At 48.0% G+C, this 25,831-nt stretch overlaps 3 protein-coding genes across 5 annotated transcripts; 1 reads left to right on the forward strand and 2 right to left on the reverse strand.

The window, feature by feature from the left end:
- Positions 1–75: 75 nt before the first annotated feature.
- Positions 76–18,398, reverse strand: LOC124474617 (transmembrane protein 163-like). Its single transcript, XM_047030951.1, has 10 exons — positions 18,061–18,398; positions 17,205–17,789; positions 16,119–16,238; positions 9,203–9,246; positions 8,833–8,924; positions 6,499–6,593; positions 4,221–4,222; positions 3,140–3,251; positions 1,837–1,978; positions 76–193 (listed from the first exon to the last, which is right to left on the reverse strand). The coding sequence occupies exons 2-10, from the start codon at positions 17,380–17,382 to the stop codon at positions 133–135; spliced, it is 846 nt and encodes a 281-aa protein (XP_046886907.1). The 5' UTR covers positions 17,383–17,789; positions 18,061–18,398; the 3' UTR covers positions 76–132.
- A 411-nt stretch (positions 18,399–18,809) lies between these two features.
- ebpl (EBP like) lies at positions 18,810–20,997 on the reverse strand. Of its 2 annotated transcripts, none has more exons than XM_047030949.1 (4): positions 20,476–20,997; positions 20,312–20,381; positions 19,559–19,697; positions 18,810–19,294 (listed from the first exon to the last, which is right to left on the reverse strand). In XM_047030949.1, the coding sequence occupies exons 1-4, from the start codon at positions 20,659–20,661 to the stop codon at positions 19,051–19,053; spliced, it is 639 nt and encodes a 212-aa protein (XP_046886905.1). In that variant the 5' UTR covers positions 20,662–20,997; the 3' UTR covers positions 18,810–19,050. The 2 variants fall into 2 exon arrangements, with proteins under 2 accessions (XP_046886905.1, XP_046886906.1); XM_047030950.1 differs by having other exon boundaries at positions 20,312–20,394; positions 20,476–20,564.
- Positions 20,998–22,069: 1,072 nt separating this feature from the next.
- Positions 22,070–24,513, forward strand: LOC124474613 (myb-related transcription factor, partner of profilin-like). Of its 2 annotated transcripts, XM_047030943.1 has the most exons (3): positions 22,070–22,247; positions 22,639–23,459; positions 23,542–24,513. In XM_047030943.1, exons 2-3 carry the CDS (start codon positions 22,655–22,657, stop codon positions 23,565–23,567), a joined length of 831 nt encoding a protein of 276 aa, XP_046886899.1. In that variant the 5' UTR covers positions 22,070–22,247; positions 22,639–22,654; the 3' UTR covers positions 23,568–24,513. The 2 variants fall into 2 exon arrangements, with proteins under 2 accessions (XP_046886899.1, XP_046886900.1); XM_047030944.1 differs by having other exon boundaries at positions 22,070–23,459.
- Positions 24,514–25,831: the final 1,318 nt, after the last annotated feature.

Raw genomic sequence — 25,831 nt, forward strand, 5'->3', positions numbered from 1 at the left:
CTGGAGAAAGGGGGTGGGGGGGTGCTGAAGGATGGACAGGAGCCTGTACATCCCCCTGCGTCTGGAGCTCGGAGGTTGTCCACCACCCCACCCCCCCACTAGCTCTCTCTCCCCTCCCTTCCCAACAGTCTTTCACTCAAAGCGCTCGTAGTTCCTCGTCTGTCTGATCCGAGGCACCGTGTCCACCAGCAGCCTGCAACACAACGCCACCTCTCTGTCATTTGTTCACCATAAAACCAATGCGATTGAATTACTTATCTACTAAAAACCACAGTTCATGCAGCACCTACCCGGCTAAACTACCAGCTACCAGGCCATGCTAACAGGCCTTACTACCAGACCATGCTACCAGGCCATGCTACCAGGCCATGCTACCAGGCCATGCTACCAGTCCATGCTACCAGGCCATGCTACCAGGCCATGCTACCAGGCCATGCTACCTGGCCATGCTACCAGGCCTTGCTACCAGGCCATGCTACCAGGCCATGCTACCAGGCCATGCTACCAGGCCTTGCTACCAGGCCATGCTACCAGGCCATGCTACCAGTCCATGCTACCAGGCCATGCTACCAGGCCATGCTACCAGGCCATGCTATCAGGCCTTGCTACCAGGCCATGCTACCAGTCCATGCTACCAGGCCATGCTACCAGGCCATGCTACCAGTCCATGCTACCAGGCCTTATTACCAGGCCATGCTACCAGGCCATGCTACCAGGCCATGCTACCAGGCCATGCTACCAGGCCTTGCTACCAGGCCATGCTACCAGGCCATGCTACCAGTCCATGCTACCAGGCCATGCTACCAGGCCATGCTACCAGGCCATGCTATCAGGCCTTGCTACCAGGCCATGCTACCAGTCCATGCTACCAGGCCATGCTACCAGGCCATGCTACCAGTCCATGCTACCAGGCCTTATTACCAGGCCATGCTACCAGGCCATGCTACCAGGCCATGCTACCAGGCCATGCTACCAGGCCTTGCTACCAGGCCATGCTACCAGGCCATGCTACCAGTCCATGCTACCAGGCCATGCTACCAGGCCATGCTACCAGGCCATGCTATCAGGCCTTGCTACCAGGCCATGCTACCAGTCCATGCTACCAGGCCATGCTACCAGGCCATGCTACCAGTCCATGCTACCAGGCCTTATTACCAGGCCATGCTACCAGGCCATGCTACCAGGCCATGCTACCAGGCCATGCTACCAGGCCATGCTATCAGGCCTTGCTACCAGGCCATGCTACCAGTCCATGCTACCAGGCCATGCTACCAGGCCATGCTACCAGGCCATGCTACCAGTCCATGCTACCAGGCCATGCTACCAGGCCTTGCTACCAGGCCATGCTACCAGGCCTTGCTACCAGGCCTTGCTACCAGGCCATGCTACCAGGCCATGCTACCAGTCCATGCTACCAGGCCTTGCTACCAGGCCTTGCTACCAGGCCATGCTACCAGTCCATGCTACCAGGCCTTGCTACCAGGCCATGCTACCAGGCCATGCTACCAGTCCATGCTACCAGGCCATGCTACCAGGCCTTGCTACCAGGCCTTGCTACCAGGCCATGCTACCAGGCCATGCTACCAGTCCATGCTACCAGGCCTTGCTACCAGGCCTTGCTACCAGGCCATGCTACCAGTCCATGCTACCAGGCCTTGCTACCAGGCCATGCTACCAGGCCATGCTACCAGTCCATGCTACCAGGCCATGCTACCAGGCCATGCTACCAGGCCATGCTACCAGTCCATGCTACCAGGCCATGCTACCAGGCCATGCTACCAGGCCATGCTACCAGGCCTTGCTACAGGGCTATGCAGTGCCAGCAGGTTCACTCACTTGACGCCGTAGGCGAGGATGATGAGGCCTATGAGCACCCCGATGGTTCCATCCAGGTACCACACCTGGGGCTCGTGCTTGAACACCTCAGCACTGATGAGGATGGAGAAGCCCATGATTCCTCCCACCAGGGAGTTGAAACCTACAAAACAAACACACAAATAAACTCAACAAACAGACTGGATATCACTGAGGCGTTTGGGTAAACTAATATATTGGGTTGAAAGAAAAAAAACAACTACACACTATATTAAACCCAAAGGATAACACATTTTACAATGACAGTTTATAAAAACGCTATCCTTAAAGCATATATAATACAAATTCTATATGTACAGTAAATGCAACTGTATTTTATTCCTGTAACACTAATACTATTACATGGTTTTCTTTCTCTCTACAGTAAGTCAGGAGCTAGGTGCGTCATCACCGATCGCCCCTCGATCGCCCCTCATAAGATGAGGATCAGCAAAGCCTCACAAGAGGGGCTGTTCATTAGGACTCATGGAGCGCTGGTGTTAGAATCCCAACCCTGTGTGATGGTGGTGAGGTGGTGACCGCTGTGACCTCACCACCTGTAAGATAGATGTGAGTTTAAAGGACAGGGCATGTTCTGGACTTCAGAAGGGAATAAAGGAGGATTCTCCTGTCGTGGTTTCAAGGCGCTGGACTTGGGCCTCACTGGGAGGAGATAGGACTTGTATGAACTGGCGGCTCTGATTAACTGACAGTCTCCAGATGGCACACACACACAAACCAGCACACATAAACACACACATACCCACAGACTGCCAACTCACACACACACACTGTACACACACCCACGCAAACTAATGAGATCGTGTCTCCATCCACTGTTCAGTTGTGACCTTTATGAGTAATTGAACCTGTCAGACCTCTCTCATCTCAGACAGGACCTCTGGTCTGGACCTCAGCCTCCCCTGCTCCGAGTCTCTCCTCACAGCCAGCTCATCTCTAAGTGTCTCTCCCAGACCACGCCTTATTAAAGCTGGAAGTGATTCATGTTACAGATGACCGACAGGAAGCCATTGCCCCGACCAGGCCTACATGACAGACACCTTGGCTTTGCCATGTCAACAAGAAAGCAATTCACAGCCCAATGAACCCACCCTGCACCCCTGTCATTCCTCGGAACGATCCTCTCTGATAATAAATGAGTCTCTGCTGAGCATCATCTTGCTCCCTTTGACTGATTGGTCTGCCTTGAGGTGGGAGTGGCCTGTGGGTGAGACCCTGTCGTCACGGTGTGGCGAGAGGACGGGAGCTGATTGACTGGACTTACCATCGGTGATGAGGGCCCTGCTGGTCAGCACTCTGCCCAGCATGAACTTGACCACAGCCAGGAGGATGCACAGCACCCCACTGACGATGGACACGCTGAACAGGAAGTCATCCTGGGAAGACAGGAGGAGAAGGAAAAGAAGAAGTGTGGGGGATGGAGGAAGAAAGGAGGAAGAAAGAGGGAGAGAGAGGAGGAGGGGGGAGTGGGGATGGATGAAGGAGCGAGGAAGACATGAAGAGAGGAGAGAGAGGAGAGAGTTTGAGTGTGTAAGGGTTGCTGAGTTCTCCGAGCCTCTGCAGCAGCATTAATATTGCACTACGGCCTTGAAGGCAGTAAAAAGTGCCGCTCTGCAAGGTTAGACACATCAAAATGCAGCTGTGAGCACAGCCATGCACAGCCATGGGACACACATGGCAACACACAGTAGTATCCCCTCAGTCATTAGTCTTGTCTATCCGTGTGGAACGATGTTTAAGATATTTTAGGGTCTGAGATACCAGTAGCTTCAGTTCTTATTCTTATTTTTATATTTTTAGATATTTTTAGTTCTTAGAATTAGTTAAACTATTGTACTTTTACTGAATTTAAGATCCGTATATGTTTATTGTTTGCACCTTCGTATATATTTATTGTTTGTGTAACATACATGGCGAATAAACCGAATTTTGATTCTGAAGTAGCTATAATGGGTGGGTTTTTATTTTGCACAAGGGTACCTTCTCATGAAGTGACTTTTTCTGAAACTACAGACACTGATAAAGGTTGTCCTCTAAGGTCTTAGGAGGAAACAGGAAGCAGAGTAGAGAGCACCAGCTGGCTGGTGACTCACACCCCCTCCAAATCCCAACTCTGAGGCTGACATTTACACTAGACATGGAGCTGGGCCCCTGTGTGGAATGAAGAGCAGGCTGCTCTGTTCTTCTCTGGACGCGGGTCAGGGAAGGTGAGAGGTGGATGCTGGCAAGGCCAGCTCCGATTCTCTCTCTCACTCGCAAGCTCCAGCCGTTTTCATCATGCTTTTGATCCAGATCATCTTTTGATCCAGGCCTTTATCCATAGGATTGTAGACACTTTAATAAACAACTGTTATAATTCAGTTTAGTTTATTAATCAGTGTGTCAGAAAGAGGCAGTTATAGAACAAGCACATTTCATTGGAAACCCTGTCTCGGTTATTGTGTCTGCTAAACACATCGGGGGGGGGGGGGGGGGGGGGGGGGGGGCAGAGGGCGCTAATTAGATGCTTTCATGAACGGCGGCAGGGATGATCAAGTGCTACTCGTCCACAAAGGTAAACGTACACCCTGCAATGAGAAGTCAAATTCAGCTGCAGTGCCCCTCCCTCTATCTCCAAATCTCCCCATTTCCTTTTCTAAATCTATGTGTCCCTCCCTCTCTCTGTGCCTTTCTTTACCCTTTTTACTATCGCTCTTTCCTTCTAACTTTCCATCTCTTTCTCATTTTTTTTCCCTTGCTTTCTCAGATTTTCTCTCTGTCTACCTCATCTCTCTTTTACTCTATATGCTGCCTCTCTTCCTCTGTTCCTCTCTTTCGCTCTATTTCTTCCTCTCCCTGCCTCCTCCTCTCTCTCTCCGTAGCAACCACCACAGTCAGAATACCAAAGAAGTCGGATGCCTATTAACATTTCATCATCAGGACGGGGGGAGAGAGAGAGGGAGGAGGAAAAAAAAGGTTTCTGACATCAGAGCAGTGAGATGAGAAATACCCGAGCTATTTTTAGCTTGTGCTTGCATGCACCAAAAACAGCTTCATAGGTGTTTGCTAGACCAGGGTGAAAGCACTGCATCGAACCACGCCCAGTGGACCCTCACAGTGTTCGTCACTCCTTCTATCTTCCGTCTATTTCGCTTGTTTGTTTTTGTCACTTTTCATGAGTCAGACTCAAGAACTCTTCAACTCAAATTCAAAAAGTGTAATGTTTTGGAACCTCAGGGCAATTCAAACTTGCTTTCCTACTGACAAGCTAGAGAGTTGTAGATTGTGTTTGTAATAATAAGCTTATGTTTATTCTGTATACAGGATTCAGTGTCTCTGAATGACTCACTGCATAAATAATGGTTAAATTAATTAACTAAGATTAAGATTAAGATTTCTCAGGACCTTTATTACATTTTTCATTAGCCTCGAACTTATCTTTTTATTTATAAAAAGTCATAAATGTATCACTAAGGGAAATGAAAGCAAAGATTTATCCTTGGGTTCAGATCTCTTTCACTTATTCTCAAGGTTCAGAGTAGCTTGAAGAGTATTGATAGAGAGAGTGAAGGTAGTCGAAGCCAACCAGCCATCCTCCCAATGCTTCAGAGACACACGTCGACGCTTCACTTTAATCAAAAGATCCTTAGCTTTGACACAAATAACTGCTCTCTCTCTTTCTCTCTCTCTCTTTCTCTCTCTCTCTCTCTCTCTCTCTCTCTCTCTCTCTCTCTCTCTCTCTCTCTCCTTCTCTCTCTCCCCCCTCATCTGTATTCCCCTCTCCTTCTCTCTCCCCCTCTCCTTCTCTATCTCCTCCTCTATCTCTTTCAGATCTTTTTAAGCAGATCCTTATTGCCTGGCAACAGACTGCCAAGCTATTCTCAGAGTAAGTGTGGAGAGTGCTTTGGTCTCAGTTCACACCTGAGTTCCGACACATTCTTTATTTAATTACATCTGGAGTGCGTGGAGTATACGACACACAACCACATCTACTTTCATCCCCCTAGCCCCCCACATCTCTTCACCTTTCTTCCACTCCACTCTGGGAGACGTGTTAATAGGATTCCAACCGAAGGTTACCTGACTGACAGGCCGAGAATGAAGCTATTGGCAGTTGGAGGGCATGCGAGGCGTGGTGTCTGTGGAGACGTGATCACAGCTTGCTCCTCCACTGTCCCTCTGGTTCCTTTTGTGTCTGCCATCACTCTCATCACTCTCTCTCATGTTGCATCTTGGGTTTGCTTTCCTAATATTCACGCTCAGCGACCCAGTGAGGATGTCGAACAGTAAAAAATGCTCGGAAGCAGTTGTTTATGTGTAAACCCTACTGCCGTAGTGTGTTTTAGTGTAGTTTGGTGTAGTGTCTCTGAATCGCCTTGGCAACGGTCTCTTCAAACGTGGACGATGTGACAGATCAGACACTAGGAAGCCTGGACCGAAAACGGAGCCAAACTGAAATTATGTTTTTCTTGGATCGTGTTTTTACATGTGATTTCAGATTCACAAATTCCCAGATAAGCAGAAGGGAATCTGTTTAACCCCAGGGTTGGCCTTGCCAAGCAAGCATTACAATAATGACCATCCAGACTACACCAGACCAGACCAGACCAGACATCATTAACAGAGACGGTCATCTCTTACCACCTCGGGGCAGCAGCTTCGTGGACAGGTCATGGATGGCCTTTCCCAGAATGCACAGGGAGGACAAGATGAAGACCACACCCAGGATCACACATGCACTGGATGAGGAAGGAAAAGACAGAGAGAGAGAGAGAGAGAGAGAGAGAGAGAGAGAGAGAGAGAGAGAGAGAGAGAGAGAGAGAGAGAGAGAGAGAGAGAGAGAGAGAGAGAGAGAGAGAGAGAGAGAGAGAGAGAGAGAGAGAGAGAGAGAGAGAGAGAGAGAGAGAGAAAGAGAAAGAGAAAGAGAGAGAGTTTAGTTATTTCAAGCAAAAGAAGACCTTACAAAATGTTAGACCACAGGGAAACATTACACAGTGACATTATTTAGTCCGGGAAAACATGCAACAAGAAAGAAGAGACTGAAAACAGAATTTAACTGGATCTGTTTGAGCCTGACTGAGAACCAGGACTAGGCTCTGGGGATCCATTTGGAAGAAGCAGATTGTCTTTAAACACTTTTATCCAATTAGGCAGCGCCTGGGAGAAAACCCAAAATCATCAACCATGTCATGTGGGCTGGTCACGCATGGGCTTCCTCACAGCGTACATCTAGTGTGTGTGTGTGTGTGTGTGTGTGTGTGTGGGTGTGAGAGACTTCATGTTCCACCCCCTTTATCTAAGAGCAGGCCAATAAGAATGCTGCTACTCCATTACACAAGGCTGACTCTGAGTGAACCAAACAGATGGGGGGTTACCTTGTGCGTGTGTGTGTGTGTGCGTGTGTATGTGTGCGTGTGTGTGTGTGCGTGCAGCCAGGCTCCAGAAGCACACTGTCTCCAGGGTATAGGCCCGAGGGTAACTAGGCAACACAGAGAGGGGGACAGGATCCCAGCAGGAGGACAGGCAGGACATCACAGAGCCAGAGCTGCTTTACACACACACACACACACACACACACACACACACACAGGAGAAGTGGAGCCCTTGCCTTGATCAATACCAGGCTTCCCTCTCCCACTAGAAACCATTCAAATGCGAGTCTGGGTTAGGAGGAGAGAGAAGTGCAGGCTGTAGAAAGTAAACAAAGCTGCTGGTCTCCATGGAGTAGCTAGGTTACACACACACACACACACACACTGCTGGCTGTCCTTGCTCTACATCCTCACAGCTTCACTGGGTCGTTAGCTACCATTCTCCATCCAGACATCCAGCCCAATGGTAACCGCGGTGACAGAAGACATTACTGTATGAAAGGAATTTGGATCAACATCGGCTTCCATGGCAACTGTAGGTCTCTCGTGTCATCTCACGACGGTAGCCACTCCAACAAAGCTGTACCCTCCTCTCCTCCTCCACTCCCTTAACCTTACCTCTCCTATTCCTACCATTGGCTATCAAAGTGCATTGTATGAGCAGTTCCACTGTCTTCTTATTGTACTGTGTTGTGTTTTTGTTTTGACACTGCGCGCCCAGTCACCCACACAGCCTGGAGTCTGCTCCTGTCTGCTGCTCCTGTCTGATGTCAGAAGCCTAATGACCCAGGCGACACACCAACCATCTCCCTCCAATTAGAGGAAGGAAGCCCAGCGCTAACTCACGCTGCTCGCTGGTCCGTGCTGGAGGAGCCGGCTAATCGGCTAGCCTGGGTGGGGGGGGTGGGGGGAACGAGACAGGAGGCTAGGTTTTCCACATCTGTCAACAAACTCAGCCTTGCTCAGATGGCTAAATGACATCATCCATCTCCACGGCGATCCGCATCACAACAGCAGAATGGTGGTCCCCTGAGACAGAGGCTGTCGTATGGCCAGCTGGGGAGGGAATGGGGGGGGAAGGAGGAGGAGGGGGGGGGGGGGGGAAGCCTTTTGAAACATGATACCTCGCAGGAGCAGGAGGAACAGTTGGGGGAGGGGAGGAGGCGGAAGCTGGACAGGTCTGCACCTTTTCATCATGTCATCCTTCTTTCCTCACATTCCTCTGCTCGTGTCTGTGGTCGAGACCCCCCAGAGGAGCTGGAGCCGACAACTACAAAAAGAGCTTCTGTCTGAGCCTCCCTTCAGCACAAAGCCCCGGTGAAGCTAGGACACCTGACGGGCCTCCCTGACATCTCAGTCACATCAGGAAACTTAAAGGGACAGCCATTTCACCCCAAAATACACATTTTTCCTCTGACCGATCCATCAAGATTGCTTTGGTGTGAGTCTGTCTCAAGGACTCACACAAACACACAGACACACACAAAGGCCCAAACAAACACACACACACACCAGCACACACACAAGCCCAGCAGGTAACACAGGGTACTGCTGTACTGTGCTCTCAGAAGGGCTAAAGAAGGCACAGAAGAAGAAGAGAACTCACATGTACTCCCTGTGTGCTGAATGGACAGCTGCAGCGTTGCTATAGCGCCACAACACGATGATGGAGGACAGCACGTCCAGCGTGGCGTCAAACTGTAGGGAGGGGGGAGGAGGGAAGATGGGGGAGGAGAAGGGGATGAGAAGAGGGCATGAAAGGGGTTATTAAGAAGAAGCAATCAGTCAAATGAAGACCTCCTCCTCTAGTTAACCTGGTCTTAATGACAAAAGGCCAGCAATCTCCTGGCCTCAATTACAGTCTATAGTCCCTGTGAGGCCAGTGCAGGGCAATGAGATATATGTGCACCTGGAACCGATGACACCACACACACACATACACACACACACAGTTTGATTTATTGAACGGTACTTACGGCAAATCCAAAGGCTGAAGCACTGTGTCTCATGACAGAAACAGCTGAAGACACAAGAAAAGAAGGCACAGGTTTAGCAATGGAAAATATGTCATTACACTATTTGGTACGGTCTTTATTCATATCATGTACTTCATGATCTCAGTAGAGTTGCTGATGTTACATTTCCTACAAGTCTTGTAACTCAAACTTGAAATTAGATTGAAACAGCAGATTTCCCTGGGAAGCACAAGGCTGATTATCATATTGTTGCAGGCTGAGAGGAAATGTAATTTGTAGTCTGATAGTTAGATATTGTTGTTTTCCTCATAACAAAGTTCCAGTCAAGAGTGTTGCTTGCTGCCAGGAGCTTCAGAGTTTGAGTGCTTAGAGTGGACCTTTCAGTAGGTATCCTCTAAAAGCAGTGTGTGTGTGTGTGTGTGTGTGTGTACCGCGTTGGTGCATCTGTGGGTATGCAAGTGTGTGTGTGTGTGTGTGTGTGTGTGTGTGTACCGCGTTGGTGCATCTGTGGGTATGCAAGTGTGTGTGTGTGTGTGTGTACAGGCTGGACAGGCTTTGTGTCATTCATAGAAAAGGTGGGAGGAACTGTAGCATTCTGTCACTAAATCCATCTCTCTGTGTCTGATCATGTACAGGTCTCGATCTATCACATTGTCTTTTTACAGTGGCCTACCTCCAGTCTCTGCATTTCTATCGTTCTGTTTGCCTCTCCAGCCCCTCGCTCTCTATTGCTCTCCCCTCTCTTCCCTCTCTTTTTTCTCCCTCCCTCCCTCCCTCCCTCCCTCCCTCAGTGACAGAGCTGTCAGAGCAGTCAGTCTCCAGAGTCATGCATGTCCCTGATCACATCACGCATGACAGATGGAAGGCGTGCTCCCAAGACCTTCCAGAAGATTCCATCTCACTCACTTCTTAGAGATGAGAGACTCTGCACCACAAACACACCCTTTCACACACAGCTTTTATATATATATGAGTAAGAATGTTTTTATTGGCATTCATAGTCTCCTCACAACAGCAATCATGTTCAAGCAGACTGGTACAGTTACATGTTAAACTAATTCAAATACATGTCAGTGAATATTAGTAACATATCATCACTTGTTATGCCTTATCAGTAATGGGTTAAAAATAGAATTATGATATTTTTCAGAGTACGCAGGATTGTGTTGTAGGAGAGGCTTCATGATGAATGATGAATAATGAGCACATGAGTGCTAATGCATGTTCTCATTCCAGTCATCAAAATGAGGATTGCGAGAGATCGTCAACCGTTTCTCCCTGAGTCGATGACGTCGACAGCAGTAATGTTATGCTGCATTCCAGTCACGGTTTCAGAACGTGCTGGTGAGACGAGGCAGGTGTGTCGAGGATTAGGCAGGTGTGTTTACTACTGCTGACTCTGCCAGGTTCTGTCCTCTGTGACGTCATGTGTGGCCCAAACCCTGCCCCTGAGAGAAGACTGGTCAGAGGTCCAGTAGGACTGAGCTGTGGACTGTCCACTCTGCTCCAGTACAGCCGGCCTGTCCACCCACCAGCGTTGCTCTAATACCACACCATGATACATGCCAGGCTTGTACTTGATGAGCAAGACCTCACAACTGCTGATGGACCAGCTTGTGTTTACATAGCAGTGGTGCTCTGTCATAATCTCAGGACAGCGAGTACAGCAGCTCTATTTGCTGGAAGCCAGTGAGACAGCCCCTCCCCCTTCTCTACCACCTCCCTCCCTTCCCCCCTCCCTACCTAACATCTCATTCCCCCCTCGCTCCTCCCCCGCCTCCCTCTACTAGCCATCTCCCTCCACCCTCTCTACTGTACAACTTCCCTTCCTGCCCCTCTCTCCATCTCCCTCCCACGATCATCTCCAGCCCACCATGATCTTACCGCCCACCATGCTCCTGTCCCATTCTACCCTCCTCTCAGCTCATCTCCATCCACCCCCTTCCTCAACCCAACTCCTTCACCAGCCCCTACACCCCCTACGCCCCCTCCCTACCCCCAATCTCCCTCCCTCCCAGCCCATCCTGTCTACTCATCCAAGTGAGTGAACCAGACATGGCAGAGAGAGAACAACACTCCGCCAACCAGAACCCCTTTCACCCATTGCTTTGCACCTCCCTCTCAGCCTCCCTGCCTCCCTGCCTCCCTGCCTCCCTGCCTCCCTGCCTCCCTGCCTCCCTGCCTCCCTGCCTCCCTCCCTCTGCTTATGCTTTGTGCAAGCCAACAACAGAGGGAAAAGACCCCTGTCCACTTTATCTTCCTCTATATCTCTCTCCACTCTTTTTTTCTTTCCGTCTCTCTTGCTCTTTCTCTCTCTCATTTTCAATTTATCACCCAATTCACCTCTTCTTTCTCTGTTTCTTATTTTTAGACTGCAGACTCTTCTGGGGTTTCTACTTCAGCTTTTAGTAGCACACGGCTCTGAATGCATTAATATGTGATGTATCTCTCTCTCTTTCTCTGTCTCTCTCCTTATCTCTCCCTCCCCCCGTGTTTTCATTTTTACTTGTGAGATTTGAAGATGCACGTGTCTGTAGGTGTCTCAATTATACAACAAAGACCTAACAAACCTTGCTCTCTCACCTCTCCATCTCTCTCCCTCTTTACTCATCTCTCTCCCTCTGCCCATTCCTTCACCCCTCTTTTTTATCGCTCCACCTCGATCTATATCAGTGACAGGAGAGTGTGATCCCTATCTCGCCATCCACCTCGCTGTTTCATCTCTCCATCCACCTCTCTCCTCTCTCTATGACGGGACTGTGTGATCTGTATTCAGAAGCCACCTCTGGGCTGTGTGCTGACAGCCCCCCCCCCCACCACCACCACCCCCCTCCTCTCTCCGGCTGCTCTTTTCTGAACACTGCCTGCAAACTCCACAGTCCAGCACTGACACGTCCAAGAAAATGATACATTGTTCACTCTGGAACCCTCAAAATCAGCATATGTACATTAAGTTTGGCACTGATATGCAGCCCTTCTACACTTTTTTTTCCATGGCTACAGTGAGCAATTCTATCAAGAAAATATTCTTACTGCAGTTCTATAAAAGCCTGTACAATAGTACATCCTCAAATAACAATGTCTAAAGAATAATATTTATACTTTTCTCACCAGTAACATTTTCCAGATCTTCTAAATGACACTGTTGGTTTGGGCTTTACCTCCATGAGACACTTTGGGACGTGAGGTTGCTACTACTGTGTGTCGTCAGCCCCAGAAGAGAGACAGCAACAGTGGAGCTCAACACAGATCAGAACGCCGGATGATGAGTTTTCATCATTATAATCATCACCACCATCATCATCATCCTCCTCCTCTTATGACATCATCATCCTTATTATCATCATCCAGTGGATAAGATAACATCAGGGGTTGACAACCCGAACAGACAGTCATGCCTTCTGACAGCTCCCAACTGGGAGTCAACATCAACCTAGGAAGGATAACGGAATGCAAACACACACCCAGACGGCAAACAGTGTTGTTCTATACCTTTAGTATAAACAGAAATATAAGACGCTAATTGCTTTAGCTTGAAACGCTGTCTCTGCCTTCCTAGCCTCCCTTCCTAGCCTCCCTTCCTAGCCATCTCGCTCCTTAGGGAGAGATGGTCGTGGATTCACTGGCCTAAAATGGATTGCAAATGAGTCTGCAGGAGAGTAAGCAACATGGCACCCGCCGCTTGCTAATTGGCTCCTGAGGAAGCTGTAAACCGTCAGGGGGATTTAGTCCTGGCTCAGATTTTTACATACACACCTCTTTCTCTCCCGCCCCCTAAAAGCCTGTCACCGCTGACGAGCAAAGCCCTGCTGTGTTCCTCCTGGTGAAACCATTTTGTGGCTATTCTGTGGAACCATGCAAACACTCCAAAACGCATCGACAAATTAGGAAATGGGTTGCGCTCATATATGGCTCCTATGCTCTCATCTGACTAGCAGGAGACAAATACATGACCGACTTTCTCTAACCCATGACCTTGTTGTGTGGTGTTTGAACTGAGTTCTAGTTGATGACTTGTTTGATGTTCATCCAGTAGATACAGCTGCACCAGCAGACTGATTGGAAGTCCCTCAATCTACAGAGTAATCCAAGAGGACAATCATTCATGGATTAAGAAACCCAAGTCTCAACAAACAAGCTAATCCTGAAACACATACCGGAGAAGGCACAGCATTAACACTAGGAATGTGCATCGCTGTTTGCTCATAGATTCGGTCACATCAACATGGGAGTTTACACACAGTCCTGTCACATCAGCCTCCACACGCACGGTCTGTGGCGAGGCAGAGCATCTGGGACCCTGCAGCCGCCTCCCACGCAGACGCAACCTGTTCTCAGACGCAGTGTTTGTTCAATGCTAATGTTTTACCATTTGCACACCGCATTGTCTGTCACTCCCTCGGGCGTGTGAAGGAAAACGCAGGTGTTACATACTGCCTTTGTACTTGAGCACTTGTCCAACTCGCTCTGAAATTCCACTCTCTTCAGTTCTTTAATGGTCTCATATGAGAGACAATAGAGAGGTCCGATGCCCATACCTCTGTCACATGTCAACAGAAAATCGCAACGTAGAAATGGAATGTACTTAATGGATATAACTGAGTAACCTTGAGAGTGAATACTTTTGCTTTCTGTGTGTTTAAAGTGAAATGGCAGTTTGTATATATGTGTGTTCAGCACCATTCCCCACCATAGTACACTGTTAATCCACCCTGAGGTCAACAGCAGGATGTGGAAGGGACACTGTGCACTGTGCGTGCCCTGCGCCCCTGCAAAAGGTACAGCATGTCCTGGGCATTGTTTGCTAAGCACAGTTTTGTCTTGATATGTATAGCCAGTTGATTCTGTGAGTGTGTACGTGTGTATGTGAGAGAGAGAGAGAGAGAGAGCGAGAGAGAGAAAGAGAGAGGGGGGGGGGGGGGAGGGAGGGAGGGAGGGAGGGAGGGAGGGAGGGAGGGAGGGAGGGAGGATAGAGAAAGGATCAAGAGGTGAACAAAAAGAAAGCAGAGAAAAGTGGCATTGGGTGGTTAGTGAGAGAGAGAAATAATGAGAGTGTGACAGAGAAAAGAGTTCTCTAGAACAACAAAGCAGAGAGGAAAGAGGAAGCTGATACCAGCCGAGTGGCACCACTCTGACCCTCATCAGAACAGGAACTGGATTCTCAATGTTTGGAATGATTTTTTTAAGGCAGGAAGTTCCATGGTGGAAAATACAATCAGACCCTCCAGTTCCCTCCACCCCCTCCTCCAATCCCAGCTCCCTGTGTCCCACTGCCCCTACCGCAAGCAGTAAAGACATTAGAGAGGGAAACGGACCTGACAGACCACTGGTAAATTGAATTTGTGTTTCTCATTCGGTGCAGCCCCTGTGTGGAAGGGGCTTATTGAACATGGGGTTTCCAAACCCTTTGTAGTGCTGCATGAGAGAACCTGATTGGCCTAAATTAGACAATTATCAGTGATGGGGAATGAGACTGAGCCTCCTGTATTACTGTAGGCAATGGTAATGCAGACTGATGTTTTCTTTTTCCCTGGTTGTGTGTGTGTGTGTGTGTGTTTGTGTGAGGGGGAGGAAGGGTCCAAAGAGAGAGAAATAATGAAGAATAACCCCTGCAGGTAACTCATAAATCAAATAAGTAAGCACTGCTTCATATCCTGTATTGCCTAAAATCTCCAAGCAGGCTTGATGTTGACGTTCATATTAAAGGTCTTCCATTCCCATGTAGTTAGACTTCCCACTGTTAGCTGCCTTGTTCTGAGGGTGACTCATGTCTGCACATCTACAACAGGTAACTGGGAACGTCTTAAACAAAATGGTAGTATTACATTTACATTTAGCAGACACTCTTATCCAGACCTACTTACACAAGTACATTCCCCCGAGGCAAGTAGGGTGAAGTGCCTTGCCCAAGGACACAACGTAATTTACCCAAGGCACGGACGGGAATCGAACGTGCAACCTTCTGATTACAAGCCCGATTCCCTAACCGCTCAGCCACCTGACAACATAGCATCCAGTGACAAGAACTGCCATGTACACCAGAGACGCCTCAGCTCCTTCCTCTGTCTGTCCGCCTCCTCTCCACCTCTCAGGCAGGAGGAGCACCACAGGGAACTATGCTCCAAGAGAGTGGAAGCTCTCTGATGTCGATGATCAACAAGGACCTATAGGGATTCTTTCCCCCGGTCCTGCAGCCCTTGCCTGGTTCCTCATGCTGAATCTGCACTCACACAGAGAGGGCTGAGCTTATGGAGATTGTTAAAGTAGTTCTACGATACCATCATCAATGAGAATAACGGACATGTAGACTACTTTTAGTATATACCTAACTCCCATTTTATATTTTTTACATTATGCACAAAGCCTTGTTGGTAACTTTTTTTGGTGTAGAAACCACCCTCCTGAGACTGAAGTACAGGATTCAGAGCAGTATTTCAGAGCTGTGTCTCCCTCTCCCAGCATAGCCTCAGAAACAGAGTGAGTCATACCCTCCTCCTGGGAGCAACCAGAAACATGCCTGCTGGAGATTTCTGCTACATAGAAAAAGTGAAGTAGTCTGGGATACTTTCAGTGAAGCTTTGCTCATCATCAGAGCTTGTTCTTGTTCTTTCAAATTAGGTACATGTCTGCATTATAACAGTTACATAGTAGAGCTTTCCAATAATCCTATGAGTGTTTTGTGTTTTAAATAATGTAGTGTGTCAGGACCCTGACAGGGAGGGTTTTGTATGTTTCTTTCTCGCAGAGATTCAGACTCATACACTAATACCTGTAGAACAGCATGTCTGCTTGTATGCATGCATGTTCTTGCATGTGTGTGTTGGTGTGACCGTCTCCATGTTAACTCCACATCCTCACGTGGTGTGTGAGCGGCCAGGCTGAGACCCAGAGGGGAGGTGGACTAGAAGGGACTCACTGAAAGCAGCGATGGCCAGGATGATGGTGACCACAATGGACACCCAGGACACGTAGAGGGCCTTCTTCCTGTAACTCTGGGCCTCGTGAGGTTTCAGTCTCATGCTGCTCTCCAGCAGACCTGTCCAAACAAACACGTGACGTGTTAAACCACAGTAAGACAGGAAGCCACCATCACTTCCTTCCTGCTTTGTTACTTGAACATGCATTCAAATCTATCGGGGATTACTGTTTTGTTTTTTAATCAATGGCAAGGGACGTTTTGTTGGGGCATGTTTTACTCCATGGTGGTCCAGCTGTGCATGCTAGAATGCAGGATGTTTGAGTGAAAGGTCTGATATTCCAGAGGCTTTAGAAAATGACTAATTTCAGGTTAAAACAAAAGGTTCCAAAACATTTTGATTTACTAATTGATTAAAAACTGAATTAATTAATTGAATAATACCTGCTTGATATCTTTGACATGCTATCATTTTCTTGCATGTTCGCACGAATAAACATGCAAAATGTTTAATGTGACGCTGTTCTTTTCACATACATTTTGAACTGAGAAGGGCTTTATTGTGGTGGGGGCATGATCCGAAAGAGTTTGGGATGCACCAAGCTGATCAGCTGACTCCAAACCGGAGAAATGTCAACCAGTTTAACTGACTGGCTCGTGGTCAGGATGTGTGCAGGAACCGAGCCAACAATTCAGTTAATTCGTTGGATTGGTGAGAATGACAGCGGCCAACTGTGCAGGGTCAATTTGCCAAAAACGAGGACAGTAGACAGCAAACTAAGGTAAACAGAGCCTATATAAATCCCTCCCCACTATGAATCTGACGATAATCTATATACAATATGTATAGGACTATATAAACGGAGGGTTAGAATAAGGTGACTGAGAAGGATAACCAAATATCTAGACTGTAAAAAAAATAATCTCTACTGTGTAAATAAAACAGGTAGAGTAGGCTGAATAACCAAATTCTGTAATACTAAATAATTCTGCACAACGTCCAGTATTTACCCAACCAGCAATGCAAGGAGTTTCTTAGGCACTGTCTGAGTGTGCTGAAGTTCACCAAAATGATTTTTACCGTACCTTCTCCGTCCACGTTTTCGCTGATCTTCATCTCCTGGTCCATTTTGAATTCTCCCTGACTCTCTCCTCGGGGCGGCTCCTGGTCTATTTGTTCACACTGTCCGTTGACAGCTGAAGGATCCACAATAGTTGGATTTGGGATGGGGCTGCTCGGGTCTGGGGCTGGAGGGTCGGTCATTTTTCCCTTTTAGTCACGGTTCAGTACAGGCTCTCCAAAAATGTCACACCGAAGCGCGAGTTGCGATCCTCCAGCGCGCGGGTCGCTGATGAACGGTTTGGTCGCGCCCGCAAAAGTGTGTCTGGAGACCTCCGGCGCAATGTTACGCACATCAATTGCAAACCTCCATGCCAGACACTAACTCGAGAAGTCGAGCGTGATTGTACCAAGCAGGCTCTAATTACAGATCAAGTACAGTTAACGAAAACATCTGTTCAGGTTTGTGTGGAAGCCTCGGGAGCTGGGTAACCGATCCCGTGTTGCTTCTTATCAGTGGCGGGTTGTTTGGCAACAGCGCTGGTCGCTCCACTGCAGTCCTTCTGCGCACGGCTGTCCCAGGTGGTTATGGCCAGGGAAAGCAGCCGCGCCTGGCCATTCAAAATGGGGATGTGAAATTGTTGGAAACATTGAACACCATATATCTATAGATACTGAACCGTTATCGGCAGTTCAAGTGATATTTTTACAAAAACATCAAAGACTTTTCAACCAGATTAACCATTATGCTAATTTATGCTAATCATTTCATAAAAATAGCATAGGCCTACTAGGATACAATGTTTGACAAAATAAGGCACACAAAAAACAACAAAAAATTCAGGGACAATTGGAATACTTCTGTAGAAAAATATCCCTTACCCAGACCTACCAGTGGTCCGAAAAACATGTTCATGGTCCTACACATTTGAACTTTTAACCAATTGTTAACTTAAATGCTTAAATGGTTGTAGGCCTAATAAACTATGACTTAGAAGTAAGCTACCTATAGGCCTGCTGACACCTGAATCACCGGACTACGTTTAAGAAAATGAAATAGGCCGATATCAAAATTTATTTTTGTGACTTATGCTATTTTATTTGTTGTTCTAGAGAGGGCTACACTTGCTCATATGGTAAAAATGTAATTAGTTCGAGATAAACGGCTAGAGTTTAGGGGGTTTAAGTAAAAAACCCCGATTGTTTACATCTGCTACTGCGTGTATTTGGCAGGACGCCTTCACCCACATTGTTTATGCTGCCACTTAGAGGCGTCTGGTAGGTACTGGCCCAGTTGTGTTGTCTTAATGTAAAAAATTATTATTAAGGCTCACATTCTACAGTACAGGAGAAACGTTTAGTAGGCTACATTGAACCATCGCTGCCAGCTGATATTGTGGAAATATGCAGTAAAAGGTGCACAAATTAAATTCAATAAATTGAATTTATGATTATTATTTTTTTACGAGAAGTAACATGTTTGCGTTGAATTTATGTTCATGTGATGGGCAACTTCCGAAGAACTCAAGCATGGAGACAGATAGAAAAGCTTTTAGCACATGCCGAATACTTACATCAGTTGATGTAATTTAGATAAACACTACAGAATGTAAACAATTTTGTAGCAGAGGTCTTATTTAATTGTGTTAATTATTTAATTAATTGCTTTTGTAGCAAAGTAAAAGCCACATATACAATTACAAATAATCATGATGATAAGATTAAAAATCTCTTTAAACAAAATTCATTAAAAAAACACGTATCCACACTGGAATGTATAAGATACTTCCTTAAACCCAAACCTTAAAAAAAAAAAAAAACATAATTGATCTGACCTGAAAATATGAAGATACTGAAAAACCCACTGTCTATCTATTTGAGTTTCCTCAGAGAGCTGTCTCTGTGGACTGTGTGCAGAGCCCTGATGGCCCCCCAGGACTGGCACAGCAGCAGGCCCGGCACCACCACCCACACCCCGTTGAAGAACACCAGGTACACCCAGAGGTACAACCAGTTCCCGGTGTTGAGGTTGGGGCTGCCTAGCAACCAGTCAGGGCAGAAGGTCATCCAGCCTCCGTACAGCTCACACACACAGAGTGTGATCTGGAGAAAGTGTCTGGAGGGAAATGAGAAAACAAGAAAACTGGTATGAATCTTTTTATTTCTTTCAACAATAAAATCAAAATAGTGTCAGCATGTTTAGATGTTTTGATTAATGACAGAACTAAACTGTTTGCTATGTTAGTAAGTCAAAATGTATTGGTGCCCTACCTCTTCAGTCTTCTCCCCTGACTACACTACAACAGCATGAAATACCACAATGTGTCGGCCCTTATTCTAGACAAGGGATGGATATAATCCCTGAGAGAAGCTTCCTGACCTGTAGTGTTTGTCTTTGACGATGGCATAGACCAGCACCAGTGCCAGGAAGCTATCCAGCACCACAGTTAGCAGCTCAAGAGAGACAATGGTGGGGTCTGAGTGGAGCCAGCGCTCATCTGCTTTCCCATACTCCTTCCCTGTGGCCACAGCAACAGGAGCATGTCAAGGCTGGATCTCAATTCTTCAAAATGGCTTCCTCTGATAAACTGAAGATGGCTGAAGCAACTTGAAGAAATGCCCTTACAGATTAAACAGACACCTGTTCATCTCATTTGAGGCCTGGATTTTATTTTTTAAGCCAACATGTTTACCAGAGTGATGAGAGGACAGTGTAGACACAGAAGACAGGCTTCACTTCTACAACATGTCTTCATTTGAGGGAACACTTTTGGGGTTGCTGGATCATAAAACCTGTAATGTTAAACCCAGCACCCCCTTTCTTTTGCAGCAGATAGGACGAGGGCTGGTGGTCAGATGTTCACAGTGTTAGTCCATCAGTTTCTTAGACATGGGTTAGTTGAGCACCACATCCTCTTTGGCCAGCTCCAACAACACAGGATCGTTGAAGAACTTGCTGATCCTCGGATCATTAAGACCCAGATGTACTTAACTTGAATCCACCACCAGATTTGTACAGCGGTCAAGCCTCCGCTAGATGTCGCCAGGCAACAATATTTGTATGTAATCAGACGATTTCTCAGTTTGTGTCAACAACAAAAAATTGAGGGACTAATGAATTAATTATACTCACAAAGCTCAGCAAAGATGTTGTCTGATTGCGCAATTGTTCCAACAAAGGACATGTAAACGAAAGGGCCCTCCTGGAATTAAACACTGATCGAGTCAACAGGTAGGAATTTCATTGCACTTCAGCCAACAACGAATTCAACCCACATTGCACATGCATTCACTTACCAATGTAATGTGGACGATAGCGTCGTAAAAAAGCCATACAAGTACCCATCTATCGGTGCCAGAACATTTTTTCCCCCAAATCTGTGCTATTATGTAACCAACTGCAAACTGTACACCGCACGCGAGCAGCGAATAAACAGTCACTGCAGTAAAGAGAGACGGGACTTCTTCTACCGGGGATTCCATCTTTTACCAACAAAGTTGACAGGCATAAAATAGATGCATGCAGCTGAAACTTGAACTTTGAACTTTCGTTAACATGTCTTCGTCCCCATTTGCTTGGTCTTTGCCTGAACTCCGCCCCCACGAGCAGGCGCTTTCCTACCATTGGTTTCCGAATAGATCTCTTCACTTATTGGCTGTCCTCCCACAAGGAGCAACAGGGAACGAACGGCGAGGGAGCTGCGCCCGTTGGGACAAGTCACCATAGACCAGGGACGGACTGGGAGTAAAAATAGGCCCTGGACTTTGATCCAGACCGGCCCACCAGAACCGGTCCCGTATACGCTACCACAGCGAGCGCCCTGCTAATGCATGCAAATTCTGTGCCTGATGTGATGCTAGTTTAGCCTGGCTCTGCCCTTCTACGTACTTCCGCTCAATTTGAGGAATAACGTGGTCCCGGTTCTTGGGACACCACCGGATAGAAAATCAGGAAATGACGTACTCGAATGAAGAGAGTTCGTGCAACTTCGGCTCTTTATCAGGAAATTACGTACCCGAATGAAGACAGATCGTGTAACTTCGGCTCTTTAAATCGATTGTCAAGAGCGTTTCCATGGCATTCAGAAATATACAACCGCGCAAATCGCAATTTATATCTGAAATGCATGAGCAGTCATCAAACAAAACAGGTACTTTATGTAGCAAGCTTTGTCAAAATATGTTTATTTTATTACTAGAATTTTGTAGTTTTTAGGTCAGAAGTTGTTTGCCATGCAATTTGTTTTGCGAGTTTTTTATTAATTACTGAGAAGACCGTCAGAGTTCTCCTTGATGCTAGCCAACGTTAGTTACTAGTAGTGGGTTGATGCTAACGTTGTTAGTCACTTTTTTACATTCAGTTACATGTAGGGTCTATCTGTATTACATGCTTAGACATATCCAATGTTTATCAGTGTTTATTATGACCAGACCATCCTCATATCTCAAAGCAGAGCATCTATTTATCGGCCTGCCTTTCAGGTCCACAACCCCTGGTACCCTGAGTGTGCTTCCTGCTTACCAGCCTCCTAGCCCTACCTCCTGCTCTGCATCCAGCGCTGGTCCCAGTCTCCTGCTCTGCATCAAGTGCTGGTCCCAGTCTCCTGCTCTGCATCAAGCGCTGGTCCCAGCCTCCTACCACTAACCCCTGCTCTGCATCAAGCGCTGGTCCCAGCCTCCTACCACTAACCCCTGCTCTGCATCCAGCGCTGGGCCCAGCCTCCTAGCCCTACCTCCTGCTCTGCATCCAGCACTGGTCCCAGCCTCCTACTCTGCATCCAACTCTGGTCCCAGCCTCCTACCACTAACCCCTGCTCTGCATCCAGCGCTGGGCCCAGCCTCCTACCACTAACCCCTGCTCTTCATCCAGCGCTGGGCCCAGCCTCCTACCACTAACCCCTGCTCTGCATCCAGCGCTGGGCCCAGCCTCCTACCACTAACCCCTGCTCTGCATCCAGCGCTGGGCCTAGCAGGGACTCTCCGGCGGAGACTACAGGTCCGAGAGAAGCCAGGTCCGAGAGAAGCCAGGACCTTGGACAGCGATCGGTCACACGAGCTGTCAGTTCACGGTAAGAGACGGCATTGGCCAAGTTTACCAGATTCGATCGTTCTAAAGGACTTAAGAAGGCTCGGGTTCGGCTAAGAAGGAGCGCTAAGATAGGGGTGTTTCCCAGACGCGTTCTTAACTGCCTTCTTAAGATCCCGCCAAAGAAGCTTCTTAAGAAGCTCTTAGTGGGAGCTGCTCACCGCCGTGGTGCTGAAACTAAATCAATCGATGCCAGGCAAATCGATCAGCCACCACTTTATCAGCGCATAAATCACACACAACAACCTGTAGTACCCACACACAGGTGCAATTAGGCTACACGCGCGCGCGCGTGTGTGCGTGTGATCACAGCTAACAGGTGTATCCAAGTAGTAATCAAGCTCATTAACGCACATATACCCCCCTGTGGCTAGGCACACACATTTGAGAATGGAAAAAACAGCCAGCAAACGGAGCAAGAGGTCACCCTCGTTTACCCCAGAGGAGATGGCCGTATTAGTGGACGAGGTCTGGCTGCACCGTGATGAGTTATTTGGGGGAACAAAGGGCAAAAAAGACATCGAATTAAAGAACCGAATTTGGCAGGCCATAGCCCAAAAGATGTCCCCCTTTAGTCCCTGTGGCCTGCGAGACTGGGTTGCTGTAAGAAAAAAGTGGCAGGAGTTCCAAAGCCAAACCAAAAAAAAATGTGCAAAGGTGAGGCAAGAGAACATGGGCACAGGCGGCGGCGCACATGGTGCTACAACCCTCACTCCGGATGAGGAAAAAGTCCTTTCCATAATTGGAAAGACGGCCCCTGAAGGCATTAGTGGGGGCATCGATCTTCTGTGGGACGAGGGCCTCTCAGAAAACAGCGAGGAGGAGGAGGAAGAGGAGCCATCTGGGAGCAGAGCGGCGACATACACGTCCCCAGGAGAGGACTACCCCCCACAACCGTGTCCTGTCCCCCCACGCCAACCAGCAGGGCCCTGTCCCCGCATGCAGGGAGGCTTAACAGGGTGGCCCCCCGTAACGACCTGCACCTGCAACGAGACGCTGGTGCGTCTCGAGAGGAAGAAACTGGCGGTGTTGCGGGGGATAGAGGGCCAACTGGAGAGACAGACTGCCCTCCAGGAGGAGATGGTGCAGATCAAACGCCAAAAGTTGGAGCTGCACCGGACACAGCTGGCACTTGCCGGGGCGCAGTTCAACCATCCCTCCACCTCGATCCCAATAATTCTACCCCAGGATGGAGGTAAGGGGCATTTCTATTTTTTTTGTCCGCATTGCACAATGTATCCCGTTCAATTTCACTAATCAATCTCCTTTCATTGCAGGCGATTCAGATGCAGACGTCCAGTAACGACAGGGCCGTTGCTAGGAATTCTGGGCCCCCCTTTTTATTGCCCAAGATCAATTTTACACCACGTTTTTTCTTAGACTATATGTATTAAATTTGTTTTCTTTATTTTTCTGTTTCTCTATGTTCTTGACAGTGCCTGACATAGCTCTAGAGAAACAGCTTCACTTTATTATTGTATGAGGACGGCAAGCTGTAAAATTAGATTAGTAACATTAACAAGACTCATGTCAACAGGCTACCATAGCAGTTTAGTTTTAGTAAACACTCATGTAAGAATGGAAAATTGTGTCCTACTGCTACTGGAATTTTTGGACAGCCTAGCCTATTATAACAGCCTAGCCTATTATAACAGCCTAGCCTATTAACAGCCTAGCCTATTAACAGCCTAGCCTATTATAATGTCAGCCTTGTCAGGCAATTCTTTTACACTGCTGACCATCGCTGATATTCTGGGCTCCTGATGTGCTCCTGGCCTCTCTTTTTTCCTCTCCTCTCTTTTTTGGCGTCCCGATTTATGTTTCTGTTTTGGCATTGTCAGTTCTCTATTGATCTCACCAATTGGCTGCTGCTGCAGTTCGTGAGCAATGCCGTTACGCTCAAATTTTCAAAAGAGGAGCGAACCATGGACCAATTTTTTTTTTAAAAGAAGGGTGTTATTTCTCGGAAAATATAACCTTTTTTTTTTTTTTTGGCTTGATTTTGTGGCTTTGTTTTAACTCTGATGCATTAGTATGACTATTAGTTAGGCCTATGCATAATAACTTAGTAATAGAAAGGGAAGCCTACATAATAGGCTAATGGGGTTTTTGTGGCCCCCCCCCTGGGCTGTGGGCCCCTAGAATTGTCATCACCTTTCACCCCTAAATGACGGCCCTGACGACAGCGGTGCCACAGCTTTTAGTTTCTCTTAGTTTTGTTTTATTTATAAACTACTTTTCCTTTTCAACCATGTGTTGTGTGGATCATTTTGCGTAATTTACTAGCTTTTAAGCCCTATACATGATAGTTGATATGGGTTGTGTGATGGTAGTGGGTTTAATGTTGGGATTAAGGTGGTGCTGATATAAATGCTTGGTAACCGGTGGTGACGGGGTAGGGGCTGATAGACATCAAAAGAGATTCAAAAGCTCCTCCCAGGACTGGACACCAGCTTGGTGGAGTGCTGCTCGGGATTCGCGGGGGGTGAGGATGGGGAATTCGTCTTCCGATGTTTTCCCATCGTCATCCACAGGAGGCGGGTCATCTGCTCCAATGCGCACTGCTATGTTGTGCAGCATGGCTGTGACAACAATCGCGCGGCAACATTTCACAGGTGACAAGCGCAGCCCCCCCGACCAATGATGGATACATCGGTAAAGAGACTTCCACCTGCCAAACACCCGTTCAATGTGGGTCCTGGTGTGTGTGTGGGCCTCATTGAACCTCTCCTCCTGTGGTGTTGCTGGGTTGGTTATCGGTGTCACGAGGTAACTCCGGAGAGGGTAGCCACTGTCCCCCCCCCCCCCCCCCCCCCCCCCCCCCCCCATGCTCCTGCCGAACTCTCCTCTGCCAGCCTTCTGCCCCACAGCTGAGTTGGCCCACACAAAGCTGTCGTGTGTGCCTCATGGCCACCTAGCAACGATGTCAATGATGAGGCCATCGTGGTCCACCGCCACCTGAGTGTTGATGGCAGCGTTATGTTTCCTCCCAATCCAGCACGGATCCACCAGGGAGGGATTGTGGATTGGGAGTATTGTGCCATCCACGACACCAATCACCCGGGGGATCCCAGCCATGGCATGAAATCCACTGTGGACCTGGCGGACCTCGTCCCGTGTGTTGGACATTTGGATGTGTGTCCAGGCATGGTGCAGGAGGATCGGTGTCACGGCTGCCACACTCTGTGAAACTGATGCCTTGCTGAGGCCGGTGCCGTCCCTCACCTCCAGGAAGCTCCCCACTGTGTCAAAACGCCAGGAGCTGCAGCGCGGCCAGGAGCTGCAGCGCGGCCAGGAGCTGCACCACCGGGCTGAGGGCAAAATTGCAGCGGGTTGCCCTCTGGATGTGTGGTGAGTGACACTAGCGTGACGAGGCGTTGGATCTCCACACGGGGAAGCCGGTACTTGGACTGGACAGCCCGGTAGGACAGTTCATTAAGTGGGGAGAAGTGCTGATGCACATAGGCATTTATGTAAACCATCTGGCTTTGTGCATGGTGACACTGTTGGTTAGCAGCGGGAATATGCTGTATTGCAGCCATGGTGTCTCACGTATGGACTTCAGCA

This window comes from Hypomesus transpacificus, chromosome 12, assembly GCF_021917145.1.
Source record: "Hypomesus transpacificus isolate Combined female chromosome 12, fHypTra1, whole genome shotgun sequence".
Taxonomy (NCBI): Eukaryota; Metazoa; Chordata; class Actinopteri; order Osmeriformes; family Osmeridae; genus Hypomesus; species Hypomesus transpacificus.